Source organism: Thalassophryne amazonica, chromosome 15, assembly GCF_902500255.1.
Source record: "Thalassophryne amazonica chromosome 15, fThaAma1.1, whole genome shotgun sequence".
Taxonomy (NCBI): Eukaryota; Metazoa; Chordata; class Actinopteri; order Batrachoidiformes; family Batrachoididae; genus Thalassophryne; species Thalassophryne amazonica.
In genome coordinates, this window is record NC_047117.1 from 61,778,173 (window position 1) to 61,801,094 (window position 22,922).

At 43.9% G+C, this 22,922-nt stretch overlaps 1 protein-coding gene across 5 annotated transcripts in view; it reads right to left on the reverse strand.

Annotated features, from left to right (window-relative positions):
* The window catches only part of myh10 (myosin, heavy chain 10, non-muscle), a 149,077-nt gene that overhangs the window by 45,159 nt on the left and 80,996 nt on the right, over positions 1-22,922 (reverse strand). For all 5 annotated transcript variants that reach the window (XM_034187661.1, XM_034187659.1, XM_034187660.1 and 2 more), the window contains 4 exons: positions 20,013-20,144; positions 19,532-19,738; positions 19,262-19,399; positions 5,687-5,810 (listed from right to left, as the gene is read on the reverse strand). In XM_034187661.1, coding sequence (XP_034043552.1) covers positions 5,687-5,810; positions 19,262-19,399; positions 19,532-19,738; positions 20,013-20,144 — 601 coding nt within the window. The remainder of the gene's footprint in view (positions 1-5,686; positions 5,811-19,261; positions 19,400-19,531; positions 19,739-20,012; positions 20,145-22,922) is intronic.

Sequence of the window (22,922 nt, forward strand, 5' to 3'; positions counted from 1 at the left end):
TAAAAGGATTTACTTCGACCAGGACTATTCTCCCGATCTGCAACAGAAACGAATGAGGGTCCTTGAAGTTATCAAACAACTTAAAAAGAAGAACATCCAGGCAAAGTGTGTGTACCCGGCACAACTGAAAATTAAGCTGAGCACCGGAGAGAAGACGTTCAGATCACTAATGAGCGCCGCCACATTGCTGAAGGAGCTGGGGGTCGAGGGGCGATACGAGGAGAAGGAACGCATTGAGGAAGAACTGAAGGATGGATGGAGGAGCAAAGAAAGGAGAAGGAGAGGGATGCCTTTGTCTTCAGCTGATCTCAAAACCTTTCTGCAAGGAGAAGACTGAAGGGTCCCTACCATTAAGGTGGACAATAAGCATATTCTAACTAGTATAGAGATAAGGTTTCTGGACTTACAGTAGATATATCTAACGGACTTAAAGGAACACAATAAGCGTCACTATGTTCTATGATTTGAGTATATTTTGTTGTCACAAAACAAGGATATATGATAGATGGTCCAAGGCGGATACGCTGACCCTATGAGTGGTATACACTCTGCTGGACCTCTCTTACAGTTTAGTGTAACATTGGTCACATTTGCATTGTATGTACTTTTTTCCACAGAGAAGGTAGGTCACACCTCTCTGCCCCAATACCAACAGGGATCTGACATGGTCATAGCTCAGCTGATATGTCAGATTGATGTAGTGGAAGCATTTTTTTCTTTTTCTTATGTTCTTTGTGTTTTGGTTCTCTTGACATACATAACTGATATCACTTGGTTGGGGGTTAACTTCAATATGATGTTTAAGGGTGAACAGGTAGAGAATTATATGGTGAGACTCTATGGGGACTATGACTGAGTTGAATTTCATAAGTTATAATATAAGAGGAATCAACAACCAGATCAAGAGGAAAAAAATTCTGGGACAATTAAAGAAACTACATTGCTCTGTTGCTCTGATACAGGAAACACACCTATCAATGGTGGAGCATTTAAAATTGAAGAGAGAATGGGTAGAACAGGTTTATAGCTCATCATGCGAGAGAGCAAAGAAGAGAGGGGTTGCCATATTGTTTCACAAATCTGTGTACTATAATAATGAGAAACTCTTTCAAGATGAGGAAGGAAGGTATGTGATGGTGATAGGCACGACTGCAGGAAAGAAAATAACTATAGTTAATGTGTACGCCTCAAATAAAGACTGTCCACATTTTATTAAAAAAATAACAGCTTTATTAGCGGAGAAAAGCGAGGAGATCATACTGACAGGGGGTGATTTTAACTGCACTCTAAATTCAAAGCTAGATAGGCTACCTACAGTAAGATTAACTCAATCCAAAATGGCTAAGGGGCTGACGGACATGATGAAAGAACTGGGCCTCGTAGATATTTGGCGCCAACTTCATCCTAATGAGAGAGACTTTACGTTTATGTCTCAAGCACACGGAAGCTATTCGAGGATAGACTTCTTCTGCTTATCAAAAACCGAATTCCACAGGGTAAAAGAGTGTACAATTGAACCAATAACTATCTCGGATCATGGCCCTGTGACCATGAAAATTAACCTGGGAGCAGAAAACTACTTTAAACACTGGAGACTTAATGTTTCATTATTAATGGACTCAAATATTAGACAAGAAATACAAAAAGCTCTGACTGAATACTTTGCTATTAATGATGATGGTAGTGTTTCACCCTCAGTTGTATGGGACGCCAGTAAAGCCACAATTAGAGGGAAGATTATATCTATAGGATCTAGAATAAAGAAGCAAAGGCATGTAAAACAACAAGGATTGGAAGCAGAAATAAAAAAAATTAACAGGGGAACACAAACAATATGGAAATAAAGACACCCTAAACAAAATAAAAAAGGTTAGACAACAATTAGATGAACTTTTGACATATAAGGCAGAGGGAGCTCTTAGATACACCAACAGAAAATACTATGAAATGGGTAATAAAGCCAGTAGGCTACTGGCCTTCCAACTTAGAAAAACCCAATCTAACCGCGCAGTCCCTAAGATAAGGAACCCAGAAACTAACCAGATAGAAACCGACCCAATTAAAATAGACTCCTTTGCAACATATTACAAACAATTATATAGGACAGATGAATCAGAATCTAGGAGACAGGAGAGCGTAGAATTCTTAAAGCCACTTAAATTGAATAAACTAACAAGTGAGGAAGCAGAACTATTAATAAAACCTATTACAGAAAATGAAATTAAAGAATCTATTACTAAACTGAAAAATAATAAATCACCAGGAACAGATGGTTTCTCAGGTGAATATTATAAAATATTTATGAATGAACTCACTCCTGTATTATGTAAAGTATACAATTACGCACTGAAATCAGGAAATCCCCCAAATTCGTGGTCAGAAGCCATGATAACGGTTATACATAAGGAGGGAAAGGATCCTCTTCAGTGTGCTAGTTACCGCCCAATAAGCCTTTTGTGTGTGGATTATAAAATCCTGACCTCTATATTAGTTACCAGAATTCAAAAAGATATTAAGAAATTAATACACCCAGAACAAACGGGGTTCATACCAGGACGTCATGGAACAAATAACATTAGAAGAGCCCTGAATTTGCAAACAATTGCAGCAAGGGAGAAACAATCGTCGATGCTTCTCGGTTTAGATGCGGAGAAAGCATTTGATCGAGTTGACTGGATATTTTTGAGACAGACATTGTTAGAAATGGGTTTTGGAAAGGAATTTGTGACATGGATTAGTCTTCTATATAAAGAACCTCGTTCCAAAGTAAGAGTCAATGGCCATTGCTCTAGCTCCTTCAGGATTGAGCGAGGTGTGAGACAGGGAGACTCATTATCTCCCATTTTATTTGCCTTAAGTATTGAACCTCTGGCAGAGGCAATACGCCAAAACACGCAGATCCAAGGGATAGCAGATGAAGGAGGGACAATCCACAAAATAGCCTTATTCGCGGATGATATTTTGCTCTTTATAAAAAAACCCTGTCCTTTCCATTCCCACACTTATAAAATGCTTGCATAAATACGGGTCAGTATCGGGATACAAGATTAATGAGACTAAATCAGAAGCTATGATGATCTCGGGTACTTGGCCTACACAATTGAATGATAGTGTCTCCTTTCACTGGTCCAAACAAGGATTCAGATATCTAGGAGTTATTCTTACACCCAACTCCACTCAATTGTTTGAGGCCAATTACAACAAATTAATTAGACAATTAAAGAAAGATGTGACACGTTGGGAGGTGCTTCCCCTGTCTTTATTTGGTAGAGTAGAGACAATAAAAATGAACCTACTGCCCAGACTTCTTTTTTTGTTCCAATCCCTCCCAATAAGAGTACCTGCTTCCACCTTAAAAATGTTAGATAAACTAATATCAACATTTATTTGGCAAAGGAAGAGGCCGAGGATAAAACTGAAATGCCTCCATCTGCCTAAGGATAGAGGAGGACTGAGTTTACCAAATTTTAAAAACTACTATTGGGCAGCACAAATAAATGCAATTGTGGCATGGCTTAGAAATGATCAGGAAACAATATGGACTCAGATAGAGCAAAATTCAACTGAGGGTGTTCCTTTATCAATACTACCCTTTATGGACACAAAGTCAGTCAAAAAGATTAAATTAAAGAATGAATGGATAAAATACACCTTAAAAATTTGGACAACAGTTAAAAAAGCACTTGGGGGGCCTCAGTCAATCTCAAGGGCTATGCCTATAGTAGGAAATATTGATTTTCCCCCTTCGGTGTGGGACAATGGGTTTAGAAGATGGGCAGAAAAAGGCCTCCATATAATTAACCAACTTTTTACAGAAACAGAACTCAAATCCTTCTCCCAACTTCGAGAACAATTTGACCTTCCGTCGAATGACTTCTATAGATATCTTCAGATTAGGCATTATATTACAAGCCACAAAGAAAAGGAAATGATTAGTGAAGGCCCAAATGAGATGGAGGAGTATTTTATCAGCATTGTGGAAAAACACTTTCCAACAAAAAGACACATATCTAATATATACAAAAGGTTGAAAACAGACACTCTACAAAACACAAACTATATCAAAGAAAAATGGGAGATGGAAATGAATATAATAATTGAAGATTCCACATGGAATGATATATGTATAGGTTGCCATAAGGGAATTAACAGCCAATTGTGGAAGGAATTCGACTGGAAAGCGAAAACTAGATATTTTTATACCCCTCTTATCACCTCTTCATTTGCAAAGAAACCTACCACAGCACTCTGTTGGAGGAACTGTGGAAATATAGGAGATACAACACATATTTTTTGGGATTGTCCGGTAATAAAGGAATATTGGGACAACATTAAAAAAGAGATAGACACTATTCTAGGAATAAATATTACCCCAGAACCTATGTTGTTCCTACTGGGAGTTATTCCTAGAGACCTATATAATACTAATCAGCGATACATATTGAGGATCCTCTTGCTGATAGCAAAGAAAATGATTACGGTAAATTGGAAAGAGGTAAAACCGCCAACTATAGAACAATGGAAACAGAAACTGAAAAATGTGTACATAATGGAGCGGCTGACTGCAAATCTCCAGCTATCTATGGACATCTTTGAACAAAAATGGACATGCATCTCGAGATACGTGGAGGTTTGACGAGAATTGTAACAAAATATTACCTCCCCATTAGATTGTGAAAAGTTTACCTTAGGCACCATGTATAGACTCTATTCACTATACCCCTAAATCATATATGTATGGAGTGTACCCTCTTATTTTAAGGGAAATGAGATGTCAAGAATTGTTCTGTTCAATGTTTTAAACGGCTAAATAAAAAGTTCAAAAAAAAAAAATTGTGTCAATGGCGGCATTTGTGAAATCATCAATAATGCATGAATTCTGACTTTTGGAGGTGGATATTTCAGTTGTAAGGGCTCCTTATTTAGGGAATAACCCTGTTGTGTCTGATGATTTGCGGACCTTCATGCTAGTTATACAGTCGCAAATTGAGCTTTTTTTTTGTTTTGGAAAAAGGAGTTTTATTGCCGACACGTTACTGGAGCCAGTTAAACAGATATTTGCGACCGTATAACACCATGAACGTCTGCAAATCATCAGACACAAGGGGGTTATTCCCATTCTAATCCAATTCCATCATTTGCACGGTTTATTTTTCTGTAGGTAATTCGGTCATCGAGTTGTGCAGAGAGCTGGCCTGTCGACAGGAATGACAACTCGTCAGAACAGGCCGTGGAGTAATACATCTAAATGTGAAACGGTTGAATATTTTGCCACCGTTACCCCGATATTATATGGTCTGAAATCTCACACGATTAACCAATCGGATTAGAATTTCATTTATACTCATCAATCGTTAGTTTATACCACAGTCCATCTTCCCACTGTATTTTGTCAGAGAGTTTTCTTTTCCTTTAAATTTACAAAAGACAAAAAATGATTATGTGACTGAACCCCAACCAGCTTTCCAGCCAAGGATGTCAATTCTGTACTCTTTGTTCAAGTTGATTTTCCATTTGCTACAGTGGCCATGTCAGTCATTGTGTTCACTGGACTGTTGGTATCACTAGTCTAACACTAGGGAACTTAATTTAAATTTTGCACCTTGCCAGATGTACTCAATGTCCTTCTAGTCTGAACTGTGTCCACAAAACATCAACTTAAAGTAGCTTGATGATAGACTCTCACCCTCCAGGTCAACCATCATCATCTCCTGCTTGTTCTTAACTTTCCCAAGGGTCTTTGCCTTCTCCTCCTCCTCGGTCAGCTGGGAGCTCATCTCATTGATCCTGTCCTCCAGGAGCTTTTTCTCCTGTTGATTAAAGTCAAAATGCAATTTAAAATCAAAGACTGACACCTACAACTGTGGAGGTGTAAAACTATGAGCAAGGAAGCAACTGCGCATGCAGACTAAATAAACAAATAACTGAAACAAGGATGAAGTCGTTTTACTGTGCACGATGCATGAGACAACAGCACAGAATTCAAATGGGCAGGAGGCCTTGGCTGGGGGGGGGGGGGTCATTGCTTGGACAACAATTAACGAACAATATTGCACAATATTCAGTGCATTCAGTGTGTGGAGCTCCTGATTAATCTCAATTTTAGGAGTAAAAGACTTTTTATTCACTCAGATAGTCAGGTGTGTATAAGAGCCGTTAAAGGGCCACTCTACTCATCAGCTTTGGTATGGGAGTGTGTCCAGGCACTTAACACACTGGGTGACACTGATGATGGGAGGTGATGGTCTTGTGGTTAAAGCCTTGGGCTTGAGACCAGAGGATCCTCAGTTCAAATCCCAACCTGACCAGAAAATCACTAAGGGCCCTTGGGAAAGGTCCTTAATCCCCTAGTTGCTCCCAGTGTGTAGTGAGCACCTTGTATGGCAGCACCCTCACATTGGGGTGAATGTGAGGCATTATTTGTTTTCATTATGTTTTTATTGAATTTTCAGCACTTCATTCATTCTCCAAGGACATTCCAATTCAGTTTTTCCCCCCAAACATAACATCTCAAACAATCCCCCCCCCCACCCACAAACACACACACACACACACAGATAAATTAAAATTAACAGACAATGGGAATCAAAAATGAGTAACAAAAATAAAATAAAAAGTAAAACCAATAAAAAATACAACAAACAATCTAATAACATAATATGCTATATATTAATGTTTAAAACAAGGGATTACAGTGTGTTACAAGTTGGTCCATATGTTCTGCTACAGTCTTGTCCCATAAAACAGCCAAATATATATTAGTCCTCCAGAGATGACATGTTAGAGAGCAGCCTCTAATACTGAACTTAATTTTATCTAAATGAATGAAGGACAGCAGATCTTTCAACCAAGATTTAGAAGATGGGGTTTTTTGGTCCTTCCAGTGAAGTAAGATTCATCTGCGAGCCACAAGAGAGGATAAAGCAATAACATTCCTTTCCCTGGCAGAGAAACAGGCAAAGTCCTCAGGTACACCAAAAACAGAGATTAAAGGGCTGGGAACCACAGGTCTATTGAGAGCTTTAGATGAGGTATTATAAAAAGAGGACCAGAATGGACCGAGTCTTACTGTTGTGTGTCGTCCTGGTGCCCCCCCCCCCCCCCCCCCCCCCCCACCCCCCACCCGGTGGCATCCCTTGTGGAGCTGATGAGCACACCTGCTTGCAATCTACATGCCTCCATACAAGCCCTGGTTCTTCAGCTCATCAGCGCCAGAGACTCAGTGTTCACAACCTGGTACCTGACCTCTCAATTTCCGTATTGAGCCTGTCTGTCTGCGTTCCGCCGCAGTGTTCTTTGATTCGCTGTTTTCTGCATTCCACACATCTCTAGTCATCTGTAGTTCTGGTTTGAGTGATTGTAGCAGCCCTCTCATTGCCTTGTCTTCCTCCACAGTGACCTCATCCTCCATCAGCTCCCCAGGGGGCCACCTGGACCAAGGACCACTCAGCTCCCCATCTTGGACTGACACCTGTACTCCAGTGCTACGTGGGCTGCGACCACCTGAGTCCACCACAACGCGGGCCAGGTTTCCATTCTGCCTACCTCTAAGACTGTATTCACTATTTATGCAACATTTGTGCTGTGACACCTTCCTGGTTCATTAAATCCAATTGTTTTCTCATTCAGTCTCCCTGCTTTGGGGTCCAAGCCTGGTTTTCGGGTCAGAATCATAACACTTACACAGAAGAACAAGTGCACAAGATTGGCAGGTGAAAGGGAGCATCTGTCACACACCGGAATTAAATAGTTTGTTAAGTCTAACTTTGGTCAAATGTGTCCTGTGCAAAATCTTAAACTGTATCAGTGTCAGACTAGCACCGACTAGCTGGTATCGACTCTTTCCAGGGCCTTCTGCCACCAGTCATTTGAAAAAGTAACACTGAGTTCTGATTACCGGGTGTTTCTAACTGTTAAAAGAGATGGAGATGTGGTCAGCTTAACTACAGCTGAAATAATTCCGCGTAACGCAGGATAAGATAGGATTGTATCTATGAGGGAGTCAGGTGGTTCATGGGGAAAGTAGGGGAAATTATGGTGAGCGAAATTGTGGGTCTGAAAATATCTAAACAAATGAGATTGTGGGAGGTCAAGTTTAGTTCTAAAAGTATCAAAAGAAATAGAGTTTATCAACAAAGAGTTGTTTAAAGAAAACTAAGCCCTTATCCTTCCACAATGAAAAAACTAGGTCAACAGTGGAGGGTGTAAATAAATGGTTGTCACAATGTTGTGAAAGTGTAATGACACGGACCCACAACAGGGGGCGTAAATGAACGGACAATAGATGAGCCAAAAATACAACACTTTACTGTTGTGAAGCGTGCACAACGAAATACAGACAAATACAGAATTTGGACAGAGTCAAATGTACTAAGGTGACGTGTGGGCAGGCTCGAGGATAGAAGACGTCCGTCCAGAGAAGAGCCGGATTCCACACGATTTCCACTGCCACCGAACCCGGAGAATACTGGAGCCGCCAAGTTCCGAGTCCCCAGGTGGCCACCGTCTCCGGCTGTCGGATCTGGTACTGCTGGCAGGAAGCAGAAACAGTTATGTGTGGGTGTGTGTACACCCAGCAAATACAAGCAGCGACAGTTCCTTAATGGTGGGTAAGACACCTCCACCTCCAAAACAGGAACACAATAACGAGTACAGTAGCACCTACTGAATACGGCTGAGAATATACCTCCAAAGGCAAACGATATCTCGGCAGCGGGGTGGAGATGTCTTCCAGCTTATATGGAGTGGTTGATGGGTTGAAGATTGGTGACAGCTGTCAGGAGTTAATGAGTGACAGCTGTCACTCTCGGCTGTCCTGTGAGGCGGCAGCGCCCTCTCGTGCCTGAAGCCCGCACTCCAGGCAGGGCGCCCTCTGAATGGTGGGCCAGCAATACCTCCTTTTCAGCGGCCCACACAACAGGACCCCCCCCCCAACGGGCGCCTCCTGGCGCCCGACCAGGCTTGTCAGGGTGTCGGTTGTAGAAGTAGGCCAGGAGGGCCGGGTCCAGGATGAAGCTCCTCTTCACCCAGGAGCGTTCTTCGGGTCCGTACCCCTCCCAGTCCACCAAATACTGGAACCCCCGGCCCATAGGACGGACGTCCAGGAGCCGGCGAACTGTCCACGCGGGCTCCCCGTCGATGATCCGGGCAGGAGGCGGCGCCGGTCCGGGAGCACAGAGGGGTGAGGTGTGGTGCGGTTTGATCCTGGGAACATGAAACACGGGGTGGATCCGCAGTGAAGCTGGGAGCCGAAGCTTCACTGAGGCCGGACTGAGGACTTTGAGGATTGTGAAGGGGCCAATGTACCTGTCCTTCAGTTTCGGGGAGTCCACTTGGAGAGGGATGTCCTTCGTGGATAACCACACCTCCTGCCCGGGCTGGTATGCAGGGGCTGGGGAACGCCGGCGGTCTGCATGGGCCTTAGCCCTTGTCCGGGCCTTCAACAAGGCAGAACGGGCGGAACGCCACACCCGACGGCATCTGCGTAGGTGGGCCTGGACCGAGGGCACACCGACCTCTCCCTCCACCATGGGAAACAATGGGGGCTGGTACCCCAAACACACCTCAAACAGTGAGAGGCCGGTGGCAGAGGACACCTGGCTGTTATGTGCATACTCAATCCAGGCCAGGTGGTTGCTCCAGGCCGTTGGGTGCGCAGATGTAACACAGCGGAGGACCTGTTCCAGTTCCTGGTTGGCCCGCTCTGCCTGTCCGTTCGTCTGTGGGTGATACCCGGACGAGAGGCTCATGGTGGCCCCCAGTTCTCTGCAGAAGCTCCTCCAGACCTGGGAGGAGAACTGAGGACCACGATCCGAGACAATGTCTGTTGGTATCCCATGCAGATGCACGACGTGGTGAACCAGGAGGTTTGCAGTCTCCTGGGCCGTCGGGAGCTTCGGGAGGGCCACGAAGTGGGCCGCCTTGGAGAAACGGTCCACTACCGTGAAGATGGTCGTCATGCCCTGGGACGGCGGGAGGCCCGTGACAAAATCCAGGCCGATGTGGGACCAGGGGCGGTTGCAACAGACCTTGGGCCTGCGAATGGTCGGCCTTGCCCCTGGCGCAGGTGGTGCAGGCCTGGATATACTCCCGGACGTCGGCTTCCAGGGGACTCTGGTGGGACGTATAAGCGGTTCTTCGGACCTGTGCCTGGGTCCGGGCTTCGTGCCAGGGCCTCCCGGACGGTCTTCTCCACGTCCCAGGTGAGGGTGGCCACGATAGTGGACTCGATAGTGGACTCGGGTATGATGGATTCCGGTGGATCCGACAGCTCTGTCTTGACTTCATCTTCGTGTACCTGGGACAAGGCGTCCGACCTCTGATTCTTGGTCCCGGGGTGATCCGGAAGTCAAAACGCCTGAAGAACAGTGACCAGCGGGCTTGCCTGGGGTTCAGCCGCTTGCCGGTCCTGATATACTCCAGGTTCCGATGGTCCGTGAAAACCGTGAACGGCCCGAAGCTCCCTCCAACAGGTGTCTCCACTCCTCAAGCGCCTCCTTCACCGCAAGAAGTTCCCGATTGCCCACGTCATAGTTCCGCTCTGCCGGGGTCAACCTGCGAGAAAAATAGGCACAAGGGTGGAGGACCTTGTCGGACTCCCCGCTCTGGGTCAGCACGGCTCCTATCCCTGAGTCAGAGGCGTCCACTTCAGCCACAAACTGGCGGCAAGGATCGGGAAGGATCCTGGCGGCAAGGAACGTCGGTTCTCGACTGCACCAGTTCTGGTGCAGTCGAGAACCGACGTTTCAACTCCCTAAATGCGGCTTCGCACCGATCCGACCAGGTGAAGGGGACTTTTGGGGAGGTCAGGGCTGTCAGGGGGCTAACTACCTGACTGTAGCCCTTAATGAACCTCCGGTAAAAATTTGCAAAACCGAGGAACTGTTGTAGTTTCCTACGGCTTGTCGGTTGGGGCCAGTCTCTCACCGCTGCAACCTTGGCCGGATCAGGGGCAACGGAGTTGGAGGAGATAATAAACCCCAGGAAGGACAAAGAAGTACGGTGGAACTCGCACTTCTCGCCCTTCACAAACAAACGGTTCTCCAACAACCGCTGCAGGACCTGACGTACATGCTGGACATGAGTCTCAGGGTCCGGGGAGAAGATGAGTATATCGTCCAGATATACGAAGACAAATCGATGCAGAAAGTCCCGCAAGACGTCATTAACCAATGCTTGGAACGTTCTCGGGGGCGTTAGTGAGGCCGAACGGCATGACCAGGTACTCAAAGTGACCTAACGGGGTGTTAAATGCCGTCTTCCATTCGTCTCCCTTCCGGATCCGAACCAGGTGGTACGCATTCCTAAGATCAAGTTTTGTGAAAATTTGGGCTCCATGCAAGGGCGTGAACACTGAATCCAACAGAGGTAACGGGTATCGGTTGCGAACCGTGATCTCGTTCAGCCCTCTGTAATCAATGCATGGACGGAGTCCGCCGTCTTTCTTGCCCACAAAAAAGAAACCGGGGAGGTGGAGTTCCGGATCAGCCCGGCAGCTAATGAGTTCCGGATGTAGGTCTCCATTGATTCGCGTTCTGGACGTGAGAGGTTGTACAGCCTGCTGGACGGGTACTCAATGCCCAGAATCAAATCAATGGCACAATCGTACGGACGGTGGGGGGGAAGGGTGAGAGCCAGATCTTTGCTGAAAACGTCAGCAAGATCGTGGTACTCAACCGGCACCGCCGTCAGATTGGGGGGAACTATAACCTCCTCATTAGCACTTAAACCGGGAGGAACCGAGGATCCTAAACACTCACGGTGGCAGGTTTTGCTCCACTGAGCCACAACCCCAGACGGCCAATCAATCCGGGGATTGTGTTTTACCATCCACGGGAAGCCCAAAATCACGCAGGAAGTAGAAGGAGTCACATAAAACTCTATCTCTTCCCGATGATTCCCAGACACCACCAGAACTACTGGTTGTGTCTTGTGTGTGATTAAAGGGAGAAGGGTGCCATCTAGTGCCTGTACCTTCAAAGGTGAAGGAAGCGCCACCAGAGGGAGCCCTACCTCCCTTGCCCATCTGCTGTCCAGCAGATTCCCTTCAGACCCCGTGTCCACCAGTGCTGGGGCTTGAAGGGTTAAATCCCCGCTCAGGATTGTGACTGGGAGACGTGTGGAAATACGTGTACGTCCCACGTGAATGTCTGGACGCACCCTTAACCAAGTCTCTAAGGGTGGGCGTTTGTGTTTAACCGTTTGGGGCAGTCTTTCTGCTGATGCTCATTTGAGCCGCAGAAAAAGCACTCCCCGCGGGCCATTCTCCTCTGTCTGTAAGATTATCTTAATCTGGCCCTGCTCGTGTCCATACCATCGTCAGCAGGGGGAGCTGTTGCCACACGGAGCGCAGAGGCTGTGGAGCGTGGGGAGGGCGGAACCTTGTCGGAACCGGAAGGGAGAGGGACGGCGCGTGCCCGGCCATGTCCTTCGTCTCGCTCCCGACGGCGTTCTGCTAATCGATTGTCCAAACATATAACTAGATCAATTAGACCATCCAAATCCCGCGGCTCATCCTTAGCCACCAGGTGCTCCTTCAGGACCGACGACAGTCCGTTTATGAAGGCGGTGCGGAGCGCAGCCGTATTCCAGCCGGACCTCGCAGCCGCAATGCGGAAGTCGACTGCATACTCAGCTGCGCTCCGACGCCCCTGTCTCATAGACAGCAGCACTGTCGAAGCGGTTTCGCCTTTGTTAGGGTGATCAAAAACTGTTCTGAACTCCCTCACAAACCCAGTGTAAGTAGTAAGGAGCCGTGAATTCTGCTCCCAAAGCGCTGTAGCCCAAGCGCATGCCTCACCACGAAGCAATATAATGACATAAGCCACCCTACTGGCGTCTGATGCGTACATTACGGGACGCTGTGCAAAGACGAGCGAACACTGCATTAAAAAGTCAGCGCAGGTCTCTACACAACCTCCGTACGGCTCCGGGGGACTTATGTAAGCTTCAGGGGATGGTGGGGGGGTTCGTTGGACGACCAGTGGAATGTTTATATTCGGCACCGGGTCAACAGGAGGAGAAGCTGCAGCCGCGCCCTGAGCGCGCGCTTCCACCTGCGCGGTGAGAGCCTCCATCCTACGGTTGAGGATGACATTTTGCTCGGTCATTAAATCCAACCGAGCAGTAAAGGCGGCGAGGATTTGCTGCAACTCACCGATCACGCCCCCTGCAGACGCCTGTGCACCCTGCTCTTCCATTGGCTGTCCAACAGATGGCTGATGCCCCTCGGGATCCATGACGTCTGCCGAGATATCCTGTTGTGAAAGTGTTATGACACGGAGCCACAACAGGGGGCGTAAATGAACAGACAATAGATGAGCCAAAAATACAACACTTTACTGTTGTGAAGCGTGCACAACGAAATACAGACAAATACAGAATTTGGACGGAGTCAAATGTACTAAGGTGACGTGTGGGCAGGCTCGAGGATAGAAGACGTCCGTCCAGAGAAAAGCCAGATTCCACACGATTTCCACTGCCACCGAACCCGGAGAATACTGGAGCCGCCAAGTTCCAAGTCCCCAGGTGGCCACCGTCTCCGGCTGTCGGATCTGGTACTGCTGGCAGGAAGCAGAAACAGTTATGTGTGGGTGTGTGTACACCCAGCAAATACAAGCAGCAACAGTTCCTTAATGGTGGGTAAGACACCTCCACCTCCAAAACAGGAACACAATAACGAGTACAGTAGCACCTACTGAATACAGCTGAGAATATACCTCCAAAGGCAAACGATATCTCGGCAGCGGGGTGGAGATGTCTTCCACCTTATATGGAGTGGTTGATGGGTTGATGATTGGTGACAGCTATCAGGAGTTAATGAGTGACAGCTGTCACTCTCGGCTGTCCTGTGAGGCGGCAGCGCCCTCTCCTGCCTGAAGCCCGCACTCCAGGCAGGGCACCCTCTGAATGGTGGGCCAGCAGTACCTCCTCTTCAGCGGCCCACACAACACACAAATGGGCATTAGCGTGGATGCAGAAGAAATTTTAAACTGGCGTTGAAAATGTTTCCAAATCTTTACTGTAGATAGAACAATTGGGTTTGAAGTATAATTTGTAGGATATGAGTTTAGCGGGGCACAGACCAAGGTTGCTAGAGAGACAGAGCTACATGAACGAGCCTCCATTTGACACCAGTCTGTTTTAGGGGAGTTATACCACATGTAAATTTTTTGGATATTGGCTGCCCAATAATATGTCAAATTTTGTAGTGCGAGGCCTCCATCATTTTTAGCTCTTTGTAAGGTTGAATATTTTACCCTTGGAATCTTACCAGCCCAAATAAAAGTTGAAATGTTCCTATCTAGTTCTTTAAAAAAGGATTTTTGGAGAAATACTGGCAAACATTGAAAAAGGAATAAGATTCTCGGGACCACATTCATTTTTATTGTGTTGATTCTGCCTAGTAGAGACAGGGGAGAGCATTCCAACGTTGGAGATCTGATTTCACTTCTTTGACTGTTTTCATGATGTTATTTTTGCAAAGTGAGGTGAGATCATGCGAAATACTGATACCTAGATAGCGGAAAGTGGAAAGAGCTGGTCGAAAGGGTAATGTTTGACCTGGGATCTGTTTTGCAGCATCATTCACAGGAAAACATTCACTCTTATTAAAGTTTAGTTTATAACCTGAAAAAGAGCCAAACGTTTTTAGTATTTCGAGGATATGATTTATACTAATGATAGGGTTTGATATGTAAAGAAGAAAGTCATCAGCATAAAGCGACACCCTGTGTTCAATTCCATTTCGACAGATACCAGTGATAAGTGAAGAGCTTTTAATGGCCATGGACAGGGGTTCAATTGCAATAGCAAATAATGGCGACAAGGAGCGGCCTCATCAGCAGCCGCGTGCTAAGGGGAAGTATTCCGACCGGGCAGAGTTGGTGATCACACTAGCAGTGGGTGCATTGTATAACAGTTGAATCCATGATATAAAATTTGGACCAAAACCAAATCTTTTAAGAATTGAGAATAAATATCCCCACTCCACCCGATCGAAAGCCTTTTCTGTATCCATTGTAACTACCATTTCAGCCTCATGTGTACGAGACTCTGAAAGGATAATACTGGGTAGCCGATGAATATTCGAGGATAGTTGCCTGCCTCTTATAAAACCAGTTTGATTGCTAAAGATTGTATTTGGCAGGCAGGGGTCCAGACAGCCGACCAGAACCAGCTACCAACCAGCAACTAGCTACCAACTTCACATTAGCGTTGAGCAGGCTGATTGGTCTCCAATTACTACATTCTTCCAGGTTTTTATTGGGTTTGGGAATAAATGATATTGAGGCTTGGGTTAAAGTTGGGGGGAGGATCCCACATTTCAGTGAATCATTAAGCATATCCAACATTAGGGGGAGCTAGTTGATCAGAAAACTTCTTTAAAAAAATCTGCCAAAAAGCCATCCAGACCCGGTGCCTTGCCATCCTATTCATTTAAGACTAGTTGTTACTTCAGCTAAATTAAGAGGAGAGTCAAGGTTCTCTTTAATTGTATTCTGAAATTTTTTGTAAGTTCAGGTTATCCAGAAATGCATTCATTTGGGTTTTATCTAATGGGGCTTTAGACTTATAAAGGTTGGAGTAATATTGGGTAAAAGCCCTATTTATCCCAAACTGATCTGTAACTTTGGTACACGAGTCTTTACAAATTTCTGTAATAAATCGAGATGAGTGGTGTCGTTTGATTGTCAGTGGCAAGAGCCGACTGGCCCTATCGCCGTGTTCATAGTACATGCTCCTTGTGCGCCTTAAAAATAGCTCTGCTTCGTTGGTGGTAATGATTCAAATTCAGTTTGGAGCTTTAATCTCTCCGTTTGAAGCAAGGAATTAGGAGACGTGTGGTTATCAATTAGCCGAATCCCTTCTAGTAATTCTTGCTGTCTTTGTCTTCCCTGCTTGTTTAACCTGGCACAATAGGAAATAATCTCACCATGTTTTACTGCTTTAAAAGTTTCCCATAAAAGGGAGGGGGAGATGAATTCAGATTTATTAGTTTGAATAAAGAGAGAAATCTTCTCAGAAACTAACAATGCAACATGACATCAGCAAATCACACACATATGTTTTGGCTATATTCCAAGCTGGGACCATTTTGGACATACGTTTTTGATGTGCTGAGTAGGGCCTATCACTGCACTATTACCCTCAACTCCATTTCTGCAATCTTTGGTATTCCCCCTATTTCGGGCCTGCCAAAAGCACTTAAAAGCGCCCTGGAGTTCACTACGCTTCTGGCCCGGAGGCTGATTCTGCTGAATTGGAAATTGCCCCATGCCTCTTCACATGTCCGCTGGGTTCGTGAAGTACTTTACAACCTTAAATTAGAGAAGCTGAGGTTTTCAATTAATGGCTCTGTTAAAACGTTCCATAACACCTGGGATCCTTTTTTACAATATATCGACTCAATGAATATTGTATACGTTTTGGAGGATGATTAGAATCGTAGTTTTTTTTGTGATGGGTGTCTGTCTGGCCTTTAGAGGGGGGAGGTGGGTGGGTGGGTTTTGACATGTAGCAATTTTTGTAAACTGAATTAATGTTTAAACTGTTTTGTGCTATATGTTGGGTTCAATTTAAAAATGTTCAATAAACAAAGTTGTAAAAAAAAGAAAAACAAATTTACAAAAAGTGTCAGGATAATCCTGTATTAAAATGCCAAATTGGTGGATTTTCACTTGTGGGAATAAGAGGTACATCTGGCAGAAGAGGGGCGTGATCTGAAATAACTATTGTAGAATATTCGCAGGATTTTACTGCAGGTAATAATATTTTATCTAAAAAATAATAGTCAATCCGAGAATGAGTCCGATAGACGTGCAAATAAAATGAAAACTTTTGTTGGGCGATTGTGATGCCAAGCGTCCACACAACCTATTTGATACATAAGTGTAATCAGAGCTCTTGCCATCTTTGATGGAGTCGTAGTTTTCGAATTTGATTTATCAAGGATAGGGTCAATTACTAAATTCAGATCTCCCCCAAAGATTAAGTGGTGTGTATTCAGGCAAGGGATTAGTGAGAATAAGGCTGTAATAAAACTAGAGCAGTCCCAGTTGGAAGCATATACACAGGTCAAAATAACTGGAATTCGAAGCAGTTTGCCGACCACAATAATATAGCGGCTGTTTGGCTCTGGCAAAATTTGTTCAGGTGTGTTAATATTGCTGTGCGTCTTGAACAGCTATTAAAACTTGAATCAAACACCTGTCCAACCCAAGGTTTCCACAGTCTAGAGTGGTCACACACACGCATGTGGGTCTCCTGAAGAAAAACAATTTCTGATGTCAGCTGCTTAAGGTGTGAAAAGATTCTAGCTTTTTTAATAGGTTCACCAAGTCCCCTCACATTCCAGTTTGTAAACCTAATGGAACCCAGCCCATCCATCGGGTATCAAATAGTCATTTACAGTTAGATTGTATAGTTTGTGACAATATGCCATAGACAATCGTCCAAATGGCATGCAACCAGTAGAGCAAACTTATAACAGTATGCATTAGAGTAAATTAGTTGTAAAAATACAGAAAAGAAAACAATAAAAAGGCAACAAAAAGGACAAAGACAAAAAAACCCACATATATGAACTAGAACTGTTGGCATAACTGCCATCAAAAATAGACTGCACACTAAACTTGTCTTAAACTCACCCGAAAAAAAAACAAAACAAATAAGCTTGCAGGAAAAATGACAAACGTCTGGTTACCCACTGTTTAGTTTGCTTCCTTTAATTACCAATAAATTGTTACACACAGACAAAATCAACCATGCTCCTTGTAACAAAGAGACTGAAATAAATGTTCATATAGATAGCAGAAGTGTTTATAAGGATCATTCAGTTTTCAGTGAACCAATCACTTTTACCCGAGTCCATATTTTCCACTTACTTCTGTTGTCCCAAATAGAATTGTTCTGCTTCCTCAGCCGAGTCAAAAATGCGTGTCTGTCCGTTCATGGTGATCCGCAAAGGGACTGGATAAATAATACCAAAGCGTATTCCATCTTTGTAGAGCTTTGTTGAAGCTGGCCCGCTTCTTGGTGACTGTGTTACTGAAATCTTCGAAAATCCTGATGGGCTGTCCCAAGTACGAGACGCTGCGGTTTTTCTCTGCCCACTGCAACACCTTTTCTTTGTGGATATATTTGTGAAAGCGGACAACAATGGGCCGTTATCCTTGAAGCGGTTTTGGGGCCAGGCTGCGATGCACGCGTTCTAGCTCAAGGTCCAGGTCTTGCAGCGCATTCTAGCTCAAGGTCCAGGTCTTGCAGCGCATCCCCGGTCACTTTCTTTAGAAGTGTGGCCATGAAAAGCCGGGAGTCGGCTCTCTCCGCTCCCTCCGGGACACCGATCACCTGGAGGGTCTTTCTTTTAGAGCGTGAGATCAGGTCCTCCATGGCCAGCTGAAGTTTCTCCATCTCCTGCTTGGCAATATCCAGTTGTGATTTCAGCGTGGTCACGTCCTCCTCCAAAGCGGCGATTCCATCTGAGTGAGCAGTGAGGGCCGTCTCCATAGCGGCGATGGTGGTGGTATGAGTAGTTACGGTCTCGGTGATCATTTGAAGCGAGGCTTGGTTTGGTGCCAATGCGGCATTTTTGCTGCAGATTTGACCAAACTTTTTTCTTGTAGTTGCTGCAATCGTTTAAATCCTGGCATGCTGAATCAGGGCACTGCTAGTCGGTTAGCAGTACAGTTCAAAGCACAGACATCTGCTAACACAGTGGATTACCAAAAGTTACCTTGTTCTCTAACGTTATTAACTGATAGAGGAGATTTGAGAGCTCCTCAAAACTGAAGCTCGAAGCTTCAGCTTTGAAGACAACTTCAAAAAATCCAAAGAGTGCTTTGCGGTACAATCTGTGCTTCGAATTATGGGATGTTATGTGACATTCACAAAACTTCACAAACAAAATTAAATGAAAGCAGCTAGAAGTCAGCCTTAGAACAGAAAGGTCATGGGGGCCATAGGCACACATTTTTCAAATTCCTATGCTATTCGCCACGCATCAGTGGATTTGCAAAAATCACAGTGATTGATATTTTTGTCACTCAATCCACAGAAATCCACAAATCGTCAGAATACCCACATGCCTGACTGGGGAATCCAGTCAGACGTGCCATCATGCAGTCCAGTACAGCATCCAGAGGACTTCAGACGCAGCACCAATTAGTCTGTCGATCTCACACTCGTCTTAATCTTTTTTTTTGGGGGGGGGGGGGGGGGGGGGTGTCAATGACTTACTTTCTCATGGTGATTCTCTCACCTTGGTGAACTTTGAGTTCTGGTCCTCCAGTAGCAGGATGTCCTCCTCCATCTTCTTGATCTTAGCCTCTGCGGTCACTTTATCCAGCTGCAGCTTCTGTCTGGCAGCTTCCTCCTCATCTAGCTGCTCCTCCAGGTCCTGTAAAGTGTTCAGACAAATACAGTGCCCTTACCAAAAACCTGCAGAGATCCTCTTCTGTCAGCTTTCAACAATTCACTGCATTTCAAAATAAAAAACAGAAAAGAGGTTTGTACTTATAAAGGTAAACACCTGGATGTGTGACTGCATCTTTTTCTTCTCATTCTGCAAGCTCTGGTTTCGCTCTTCCTCTTCTTCCACCCTAGATTCAAGGTCATGAAGTATTTCCTCCAGCTCTTGCTTTCGAGAAGCCAGACGGGCTCTCATCTCTTCAGCCTCAGCAAACAGCTCCGTCTCTGCCTGGAGCTGCTCTGCTAGAATGTTCTTCTCTTCCACGAGCTGGGCAGAATGAAATCAATTCCACCTTACCAAACCAAAGCCAATGGATTTTTTTATTTAACTGCCCATTGGTGACTGGGCATTATCAATTATTTGACCTATGAATGATACAACACTATAACAGACAAGTAAGCCATTAACACAAACGATTGAGATGAAAATGTGTTCATGAAATTTTATCATATTTTTATTTAACATTTTTACTGGAAAAGCTTGTATAGTCTTTATTAATTAACTCTGACCTTCTTTTATTACCATTACAGAGGATACACACCTGTTGATGTTTCCTTTCCATCTCTATGAGCTCGTTCTCAACTTTGAGCTGTTTTTCTTTCACCTTTACCAGCTCCTCATCTTTAGCTTGCAGCTCCTCCTCCTGTCTGGTTACCTGCAGCAGAGGCTTCACCTGTAAGAAGTCAAATGAAACAAGAAGACCCATCATGATGCACGTTAAATAAATAAATAAAATAAATAAGGTACAGTACATCCGCCAGCCAGTTACCTTGAGTTTTCTGTCACAGAGACAAAATGCAGTTAACACATATTTTAAACATGATAAACAAACACCACCTGCGGAAAAAGCTGAGCGTGATGCAAAAGGCCACATGTTCATATAGTTTTTTTTTTAAATTTCACCTGCCAGCAGAAAATTGCTGAGTATCGAAAACACTCCTTGTAACAAGAGTTTATATGAGAACAATACACATTAACAACTAACTTATAATGTATGGCAATTAAGAAGTAATATCCCATAGCCAGAGCCAAGTGTCTGTCCCATCTCTAATCTTGTTTTTATCTCTAGTGTGATAGATTTTGACAAACATAAACTGGCAAAAATAATCGTATCCCCCCGTTTGCCTAAAAAAACAATAATAATAAATAAATAAATAAAAAAATAGTGCTGCAGTGATATCACACCTCATCCCTGAAGATTTACTAAGTGTAAAGTCCTATTTAATCAGGGGTTCTCTTCTTTGAACTGTTGAATATGCAAATGTTAACAGTTTGAGAAGCAAAGAGCAATCCTCTCATGTCTGACTTGTGTGAACAAAGTGCAGGGCTGTAGCACAAGCGCAGGCTAAATGCATGTGAGCGCAGTTTAAATGCACCTCTAATACTGGGCTACTGAATAGGATTTAAAAATGTCATACTCCTCCTTTACGCACGTATAAGCTAAACATTCTCTAGGGACTGTTTATTATTGTTACCAGTAGGAAACACAACTCATACCCAAAGCGGGTTATCCATAACCGTGAAATTCACCGTTTCTTTCACCCTCTTCTAGGACACTCCGTGGTCCTTGATTAAAGAAACACCGTATAAACATCTTTTAGTTCAGCATAGTTTTTTTCACTTTTCGCTCTCTTTCACAGCTAGGCCCAGCAGTCTCTGGACAGTAGTCTACAGTGGATAAGACCCCCTTGATTTTTAAAATTCTTTTACATTCTTATGGCAGTATAATAAAAATGTTGTACCTCATGAAAAAAATAATTTGGTCAAAATTTAATGAATTTTGATAAATATTTACAGGGTCCACATCGAGATTGAAAAAATGAAAATGATAAACTCAAGAAAAACGAAAAAAGTAATTTAAATTTTTTTTTTAAAGTTAAAAAGTAAATAAAACACAACTTTAAGTTTTCAGGAAAAGTTACTAGTTTTTATCTGATGGTCTATTTCCAAAATAAACTGGTCAAGGGTAACCATAAAAATCCAGAAAGTCATTTTGTCCACACGTTTATGTGTGTTTATGTGAACAAACAGCTAACTGTTTATTCAGTTAGCTTCCTCTTCCACAGGTTTGGTCTCTCCTCCCTATCTGTTTCCACTACTTGTAGGACATTCTGAAAGTGCTCTTGTGACTTAGCAGCACCAGTAAAGTCAGCAATTAGCTTCACCCCTCTTTCTGCACAGTCAATAATGACGTTAATGATATTGAAAGATAATATGGCAACTTCATCCATTCGCTAACTTTTTTTAGTGCTCGATTCTTTTCGCTTGATCTGAGATGCTAGTGCCTGATCATGAACAACAAATGACAACTCTTCAGTTGCCATTGCCTGAAGAAATTTAATATCTTCTTTTTTTTCTTAACTTGATCTGCATCTCTAGTACACAGAGGAAAGGTCTTTTGCAGGTCATTTTCCACATCTTTCAGCTTAGCCTGGACACCTGGAGATGAGCAGTAGTCTATTTGTATTTCTCAAATTTCAGCTTTCTCAACCAGTTCTATAATTTTCCTCCATCTTTTTTCTGAAATGGTAAGGATGTTTGCTTTCAGATAAAATGCAATTATCTTGTCCAAAACAATCTTTGCATTGTCCTTTTGTGTTCTCTTGGATGCTGTACCCTGCAGTGATCCTTCAAATTGATTAAACATGTAACATCTTATCACTTTATCATTAGTTGGCAGCCTGCAATTTCTTCATCCTTCTCCATTATTCCAGCTCCAAGACCAAATATAGCAGCAGATTCACAAGTATTCCTTGCTTTTTTAAGATGCTATGCCATTTTGTCATCCTCTGTCAATGCATAATGTAGTACATGACCATATACTGCAGGGGTGGCCAAGTTCAGTCCTCGAGAGCCACCTTCCTGACACTCTTAGTTATCTCCCTGCTCTAACAAACCTGAATCCAATGAAAGGCTCATTAAAAGTCTGCTAATGACTCTTTCATTGGATTCAGGTGTGTTGGAGCAGGGAGACAACTAAGAGTGTCAGGAAGGTGGCTCTTGAGGACCGAACCTGGCCACCCCTGATATACTGCATTAGAGCAATACTTCTAAAAACAATATACTTCTGGGGAATAATAGATTTCTGGGAAACAAAGTGAAAATGCAGAAGACTGATATAACCACTATTAAACACTTAAAAGTCTAGGAAAATGAAAAACACCTATTCCAAAGTTTTGAAAATTGCCATTATTTCAGATTTTCATGGCCGATGTGGAATTTATCCAAATTTCAAGATATTTTACACCGTGTGTTTTCACTAGGGGTAGAACATTTCTATTATAAAGCCATGAGAATACTGTTTAATTGGTGGGGTTTGATGCACCCTATTCTCCACATGAGTTCTGTTTTATGTTTCCATTTTACCCAGATCCTTTGATGAAACAGTCAAATCTGTCATGACCGGCCCTGTTCCAGGCTTCGATCCCTTTTTTGCCCCTTTCTTTGCGGC